Source organism: Hordeum vulgare, chromosome 3H, assembly GCF_904849725.1.
Source record: "Hordeum vulgare subsp. vulgare chromosome 3H, MorexV3_pseudomolecules_assembly, whole genome shotgun sequence".
Classification (NCBI taxonomy): domain Eukaryota; kingdom Viridiplantae; phylum Streptophyta; class Magnoliopsida; order Poales; family Poaceae; genus Hordeum; species Hordeum vulgare.
In genome coordinates this window covers 19,121,983-19,130,011 of record NC_058520.1, presented here as the reverse complement: position 1 = coordinate 19,130,011, position 8,029 = coordinate 19,121,983, and the positions used below count along the sequence as shown (strand labels likewise).

Sequence of the window (8,029 nt, the reverse complement as noted above, 5' to 3'; positions counted from 1 at the left end):
ACCGATGAAGTTGTGAGTTTTGCGTTGTGATCATGGATCACATACAGATTATAGAACCCATAGTGCTTTAATTGTGCTCATAAATCAGGAATGCATTTGTCGACAAAATATCGTGGCCTTTCCATTCATGCCTACAAACCCGAACCAATACTTGTAGCCAACCACGCACCGCACAACCGTGCATCCTCTCTCACCGAGTATCTTGTCATTGTGCTTGCTTCATGTTAACCAAGAAAGGTAAAAAATAATAATTCTAAATAAATTTGAGGTTTCTATTATAAGGTATCCAATTGAAAAATGAACTATTTAAGGTTTGACTAGGTACTATCTAAGGATCAGATTTATAAGTCCGACTTTATATGCTCGACTCAGATCTAAACGAAATAAACGCCACATGCCAACTTGGAACCACTTGGCGTGTCCGGCTGTGTGCGGCATCAGATATTCCGCCGGCCGGTCGAAAAAGACACGCGAGGCAGACATGCTCGTCGTCGTCGTTAATTCCAACAACCATTCACCATTGTGCCCGGTTGATTTGATTTCTAATTTCGGACATATACAGTATAATCTTCGGTACTATCCAAGCCATCTTCTTCGGATTCATCCTTCACTGCAAGAAAAGTAGCTCCTCTGGCTCTGAGCAGCAAAGAACAGCGGCGGCATGGCAATGAGGGAGGCTGGTGCTGCAGACATGATCTACACCCAAGATGGCACCGTGGACATGAAGGGAAACCGTGCCGTCAAGAGCAACACCGGCAACTGGCGCGCCTGCCCCTACATCCTCGGTACGCGCACACGTTCTCCATTGCCACTCTCACTCTGCTTCTGTTCTTGGCGTTCATGCATGGCGTCATCAAGGTCTTTGATCGGCTGCAGCGAACGAATGTTGCGAGCGGCTGGCGTACTACGGCATGAGCGCCAACCTTGGCAACTTCATGCTGGACAACATGGGCATGAACAACAGCGCCGCCGCCAACAGCGTCACCAACTGGGGCGGCACCTGCTACGCCACCACCCTCATTGGCGCCTTCCTCGCCGACGCCTACCTCGGCCGCTTCTGGACCATCGCCTCCTTCGTAACCGTCTACATCATCGGCCTGGGCCTCCTCACGGTTGCGGCGTCGGTGAAAGCGCTGGTGCCGACGTGCGCGGCCAAGGGGGTGTGCGACCCGACGGCGGGGCAGACGGCGGCGGTGTTCGTGGGCCTGTACCTCGTCGCGCTGGGCACGGGCGGCATCAAGCCCTGCGTGTCCTCGTTCGGGGCCGACCAGTTCGACGAGAACGACGACGGCGAGCGGCGGAGCAAGAGCTCCTTCTTCAACTGGTTCTACTTGTCCATCAACATCGGCGCGCTGGTGGCGTCGTCCGTGATGGTGTACGTGCAGGAGCACTACGGCTGGGGCTGGGGCTTCGGCATCCCCGCCGTCGTCATGGCCATCGCCGTCGGCAGCTTCTTCGTCGGCACGCCGCTCTACCGCCACCAGCGCCCCGGCGGCAGCCCGCTCACCCGCATCGCCCAGGTGCTCGTCGCGGCCACGCGCAAGCTGAGCGTCCCCGTTGACGGCGGGTCGGTGCTGTACGAGACCATGGACAAGGAGTCCGGCATCAAGGGGAGCCGCAAGCTGGAGCACACCGAGCAGTTCAGGTTCCTCGACAAGGCGGCCGTGGAGACGCCGGCGGACACGACGCCGTCGCCGTGCCCGTGGCGGCTGTGCACGGTGACGCAGGTGGAGGAGCTCAAGAGCGTGGTGCGGCTGCTGCCCATCTGGGCGAGCGGCATCGTCTTCGCGGCGGTGTACGGGCAGATGAGCACCATGTTCGTGTTCCAGGGAAACACCCTCGACAAGCGCATGGGCGCCCACTTCTCCATCCCCTCCGCCTCGCTCTCTGTCTTCGACACCATCAGCGTCATCGCCTGGGTGCCCGTCTACGACCGCCTCCTCGTCCCGGCCGTCCGCTCCTTCACCGGCCACCCCCGCGGCTTCACGCAGCTCCAGCGCATGGGCGTCGGCCTCGTCGTATCAATCTTCTCCATGGTCGCCGCCGGCGTGCTCGAGCTCGTCCGCCTCCGCACGGTCGCCCGGCACGGGCTGTATGGGGAGGACGACATCGTGCCCATCTCCATCTTCTGGCAGGTGCCGCAGTACTTCATCATCGGCGCCGCCGAGGTGTTCGTCTTCGTGGGGCAGCTCGATTTCTTCTACGACCAGGCGCCGGACGCCATGAGGAGCATGTGCACCGCGTTGTCTCTGACGGCGATAGCGCTGGGGGGCTACGTGAGCACGCTGCTGGTGACAGTGGTGGCGAAGGTGACGACGAGGGGTGGAAAACAAGGGTGGATCCCGGCCAAGAACCTCAACGTCGGCCACCTCGACTACTTCTTCTGGCTGATGACCGTGCTCAGCATCGTCAACTTTGCTATCTACCTGCCCATCGCCAACTGGTACACCTACAAGAAGACCGCCGGAGCCGGATACGACCCGGACGCCAACGAAGTACGTGACAGTTCACCTGAATCATCAGGAGACAAAACAAAATAGATTGTTGAAAGCAGTGGTCACTATAAGAGCGTTTAGATCACTATAAAGCAGTGATCTAGACGCACTTATATTTCCCGTACTTCTCTTGGAAAGATTTGATAGATAATGTGTCAAATGTTCTTTAAATAAGAGTTCTAAAAAAGAAACTCATGAATATTCATTCACGCTTTTTTAATTTTCAAAAAGGACCTAGATTTGTCATGAAGTTTCATCAAAAGTGCAAAACACCTTAAACATAGTTAAAACTACATCGAGTTTCATGGATCACCGGACGACCATTGTCATGGCACTTCATTTCAGAGCCGCTCTGACCTTGTAGGTGATAGCCGTGAAGTCTTCATGCACGTGCACATAAAGATTACTAGCTGAAGCCGCAGTCATCATCGTAGAACCCTTGAATTGATCTGAAGAACCTCACATCAAATCTCATCATCGCGTACGCACGACAAGAAACAGTAACCTCGATCGCCCGGAGGGGCTGACAGGAATTTATACTGGACCTCCATTTAATTCATCCTGACAAACGAATTTGGGTAGGATCAGATCCTGAAAAATATATTTACAAACTCGAAAACATGTCCATATTTTTGAAATATTTGGTTTGCAAACTCAACCATCAATCAATCATGGCATGACATGCAAACTGTCATGACACGCCAGGTGAGTATTTTGAATGTACTCGCAAGCTCACAGCAACCAAAGCAATCAAGACAAACAATAACATGACATTTACAGGTTAGACATCAATGACGAATATGATATCGCTAGAAGAATACGAGATGAGGATGACATGAACACATGAATATAATGATATGCATCATGTTTAAACTATCATGATTTAACCTACTCTATCGGGGATTATCACGTAAACACTACATGTATTAACTTACCATCATGGACATGACACGATAAACTCAGGATCAAATCAAGCTTGGTATTAACAATACCGTAGTGACTATCACATAACCACAAGGAGCTAGATCTTTACTCGGAATCATCACATGGCATCATAAACCACAACCAACTTCGGTATCCTCGATACCAGAGTGATCCTCTCATGATCACATAAAGATCAACCAACTTCTTTCTCATTGAACCAAGGTTGTTTATTAAACAGATTATTATTATTGTTGAGTCATAGTGTGACCTACTACGAACTGGGCCCATATCCGCGGGCGCGGCTAATGATAGATTATACACATTCTACAGAGGTTAGTACACTGTACCCACACCGCGGAACCCAAGGCCTCGTGCTCCCATTCGTGTGGACCAACGGCGCTCCGACAAAACCAATCTATTGCATGACACTCTCCCGGCCATTCCGACCAAATCCCCTTTGGGCTAATTTATGGGTGTCCTCAATGCCACTCTGGACATCCAACGGCTAATGTCGTGGCAAAACAAAATTGTCCCAAACAGGGACAAATGCGCCTACAACAACTATGGGCACACAAGGCTTATGGCCGCCTACCTGATCAGGGTAGCACGCGCACATAACCTTCCCTAGTTGGAGGCACAAGCGAGAGGCATGACAATAGACCGCATTAAGGCCTTACCATATAGGCAAGTGTGGCTGCACTGATCAGCTCGACTCGATGGCACTATGACTCAGCCAATAGATGTTAAAGTTCAATTATATCTGGTTAATCTTGAAAAGTAATGAACCGAGTCACAATAAGAATAACATGAGGAAATGACAATGCATATGAGCAGGATATCATCATATACATGGATGGGAAGTATAACCATTTTGAACATGTGAAGCATTAGCTTCAACAATAATAAAGCACTTATTCTACCGGATGCAGAAGAACATGGCATAATGGAGATCATGCATATCACATGTACTTTTCATAACTGATGATAATCATGCATCAGATGAACACTACTATCACTAGAATGCAATAAGAATAAGCATGACATATGATAATAATGTTAGCAAGTAGTCACATAATTAACAGGGTGCACAAGCACAAAGCATGAAGATGAACATGAATCCACAAGCATACCGAAGCAGAAATACCAGTAGTAGATGAGTACAACTATTAAACATTTAAGTAGAAAACCATGGCTACTGCAATACCATCTTGCAAGTGGTTGTTTTCGCTTGCTTGGGGGTAAAGGATTCACCGGGAGGAAGTGCTAGGAACTCGCGGAACGATTCGCCGGAAACACTTCTCTCTCGTAGGGGGCTAAAAAAGGTCAAGGGAAAAATGGTCATTTTCAGTATGGGAGAACATAGTGATAATGATACCAATAGAAAAGGCTCGACGAGATAAAAACGAGGGCTTTCTAATCACCTGAATCGGAGTTACGGTCGCGGAGATATGGATGATTGAAATTGAGGGACTAATGTGCAAAAATATCCTCACAAATAAGCCCCCTGGCGGTTTAGGAAGAAAGCTCCTTTACGAGAATATGCTTTCATAGAAGTGAACATGTATTTTGGCCCGACGAATAACAAAATACGCCTTCCTAAGACGAAGATGTATTTTAGCAAAACTATCTCTACTTACCGATCAACTGTCGGACCGGTCAGCGCCTCAGCCGCTGACACGCGTGGCCCAGGCATTGCTTCTCTTTCTCCTCTTGTCTTCTTCTTCTACCACCGACAGAGGACAGGGGAGGTCGGGCGCTAGACGAGGACTTCGCCTCGTCGCCTGAGAGGGCCGGCCGGCGAGCGCAGGGGCCCGACCGCTCCTCGCCGCGCCATCTGGTGGCCGCAGGGCCGCAAGGCAGGGACCACAATGCCTGCGCCATGTCACGGCAGGCGAGAGGGGGGATGGCTGGGCTTCACTGGCATAATGGAGGCGCCGACGGCTTCACGAGCTCGAGGGGTGATAATCCCCAAGTGCAAGGAATCATCGTAGCAATTTCCAAAGGTGGAAGTGATAAGTATGGAGTGTCGAACCCACAAGGAGCTAAAGGTAAGATCAATATTCTCTCAAGTCCTATCTGCCAATGATACGACTCTACCTACGCCGAACGTTTGCTTCCAACTAGAAACGAGAAATAAAACTACGTTGTGGGTATGAAGAGAATAGGTTTGCATGATAAAGGAGAACTAGAATATCAAAATAGGTGCTGATATCATAAAGTTAGAATATATTACAATATATTACAAACATCGAGTGTGGAATAATGATGGATCGTGTGCGGCATTGTTCTAGGCAATTGTTTAACAAGATCGGTAATCATTATTGCAATTTTATATGAGGGAGAGGCATAAGCTAACATACTTTATCTACTTGGATCATATGCATTTATGATTGGAACTCTAGCAAGTATCCACAACTACTAAAGATCATTAAGGTAAAACAACCATAGCATTAAAGCATCAAGTCCCCTTTATCCCATACGCAACAACCCACTTACTCGGATTTATGCTTCTGTCACTCAAGCAACCCACTATAAGAGAATCATGAACGTATTGCAACACCCTACAACGGGAATCCTTCACGTGAGCGCGACACGGATGGCACCATAGGACAGCACCAAAATAAATATACAACTCACACCAATCTAGATCACCAATTAACCCAGAGGACAAAACTAATCTACTCAAAACATTATAGGATGGCAACACATCATTGGATCATAATATGTGGCATAAAGCAACATGTTCAAGTAGGGGATTACAACGAGGTGCGGGAGAGTGGACCGCTGAAAGGATATGACGATGGTGATGAAAAAGATGATGTTGATGAAGATGATCACCACGGCACCACCGAGAGAGAGAGAGAGAGAGAGAGAGAGCGAGAGCGAGCAAGAGAGAGAGAGAGAGAGAGAGAGAGAGAGAGAGAGAGAGGTTCTCCCCCTTGTGTTTCCTCCTCCATGGTCTCCCCCCTGAGTGGGGAGAGGTTCTCCCTCTGGTCCTTGGCCTCTATGGCGATTATGGAGACCGCCGGGATGATGAAGATGGCCTCCGGTGAGGATGAATGCCTCCGGCAGGGTGCCAGAGAGGGCCAAGATTGTTTTTCATGGCTCTGGAGGCTTGTGGCGGCGGAACTCCCGATCTAGGTTTTTTTCTAGGGGTTTTGGTATTTATAAGAATTTATGGCGTCGGTCTCATGTCCGGTAGGTTCCCGAGGAAGTCACAAGCTAGGGGGCGCGACCTAGGGAGGTGGCCGCGCCCAACAGGCTTGTGGCTTCCTCATCCACTTCCTGGCCCAGCTCTGGTGCTTCGGGGTCTCTTTTGGTCCGTAAAAAATCACCGTAAATTTCCTGCCCATTCCGAGAACTTTTATTTCTGCACAAAAAATGACACCATGATAGTTGTGCTGAAAACAACGTCAGTCCGGGTTAGTTCTAATAAAATCATATATAACTATTATAAACATGGCATGAATACTTCATAAATTATAGATACGTTGGAGACATATCATCATCCCCAAGCTTAATTCCTGCTCGTCCTCGAGTAGGTAAATGATAAAAGAAATAATTTATGAAGTGTGAATGCTAGCAAGTGCACAAGTTTGATCAATGATAATTTCACTCACTTTTTTCTAGCATCCTTATATATCATAAACAGTAGCTCAACTCATAAAACTTCTCATGATGAAGTAACAAGCTATTCACATGTTAAAGTATAGACCATAAAGTTTCTTGAAAACTAACAAACTATGCTTTCAGTCACCAAACAATTGCAATACATCTTATTTTTAGGAAGGGTCTATGTAAGAGCTTTTGATTTAGCAAATTCCACATACTCAACTATCATGTAGTCTTCCATGATTGCTAACATTCAAAGCATATTTTTAGAGCAAATAGCATCCGTCGAACACAAAGAAAGACAAGGGCTTAGTGTTTCGCCTCTCAACTTATTTATCATATAGATAATTGTCAAAAATAATAATTCATGATCAAATATATTTGTGTGGATATATATGTCTAGATCATTCTCCAACACATGACGCTTGCCAAGAGAAAAGGCGAAAATATAGGAAGTGGTGAAGATCACCATGACTCTTGCATAAAGGTAAGTACTACTCCCTCCGTTCCTAAATATAAGTCTTTCTAGAGGTTTCACTAATAAACTATATACGGATGTATATAGACATACTTTAGAGTATAGATTCACTCATTTTACTCCGTATGTAGACCTTTAGTGAAATATCTTAAAAGACTTATATTTAGGAACAGAGGGAGTAGAAAGTAAAAATTAGGCCCTTTGCAGAGGGAAGCAGAGGTTGGCATGCGCTTTTTGTTTTTGGATGTGCGAAGCCTTAATGCAAAAGAACGTCACGTTGTATTGCCCTTTGTGATAGCAACCTTTATTATGCAGTCCGTCGCTTTTATTTCTTTACCATCACATGTTCGTACAATGCTTATTTTTCCTTACAATAAAATATCTTACATATTTAGGAGCAATTTTTATTGCTTTTTTGCACCGATGACAACTTACTTGAAGGATCTTACTCAATCCATAGGTAGGTATAGTGGACTCTCATGGCAAAACTGGTTTAAGGGTGTTTGGATGCACAAGTAGT

At 47.3% G+C, this 8,029-nt stretch overlaps 1 protein-coding gene across 1 annotated transcript; it reads left to right on the top strand.

Annotated features, from left to right (window-relative positions):
• Nucleotides 1-355: 355 nt before the first annotated feature.
• On the top strand, nucleotides 356-2,691 carry LOC123442624 (protein NRT1/ PTR FAMILY 8.2-like). The gene is made up of 2 exons (XM_045118718.1): nucleotides 356-785; nucleotides 877-2,691. Exons 1-2 carry the CDS (start codon nucleotides 662-664, stop codon nucleotides 2,538-2,540), a joined length of 1,788 nt encoding a protein of 595 aa, XP_044974653.1. The 5' UTR covers nucleotides 356-661; the 3' UTR covers nucleotides 2,541-2,691.
• The last annotated feature ends 5,338 nt before the right edge of the window (nucleotides 2,692-8,029 follow it).

Excerpts from the sequence above, each read along its gene's own strand:
- LOC123442624 (XM_045118718.1), top strand. The coding sequence starts at position 662 with ATGGCAATGAGGGAGGCTGGTGCTGCAGACATGATCTACACCCAAGAT. Across the intron at positions 786-876 it reads CGCCTGCCCCTACATCCTCG|CGAACGAATGTTGCGAGCGG; the intron begins GTACGCGCACAC and ends GATCGGCTGCAG.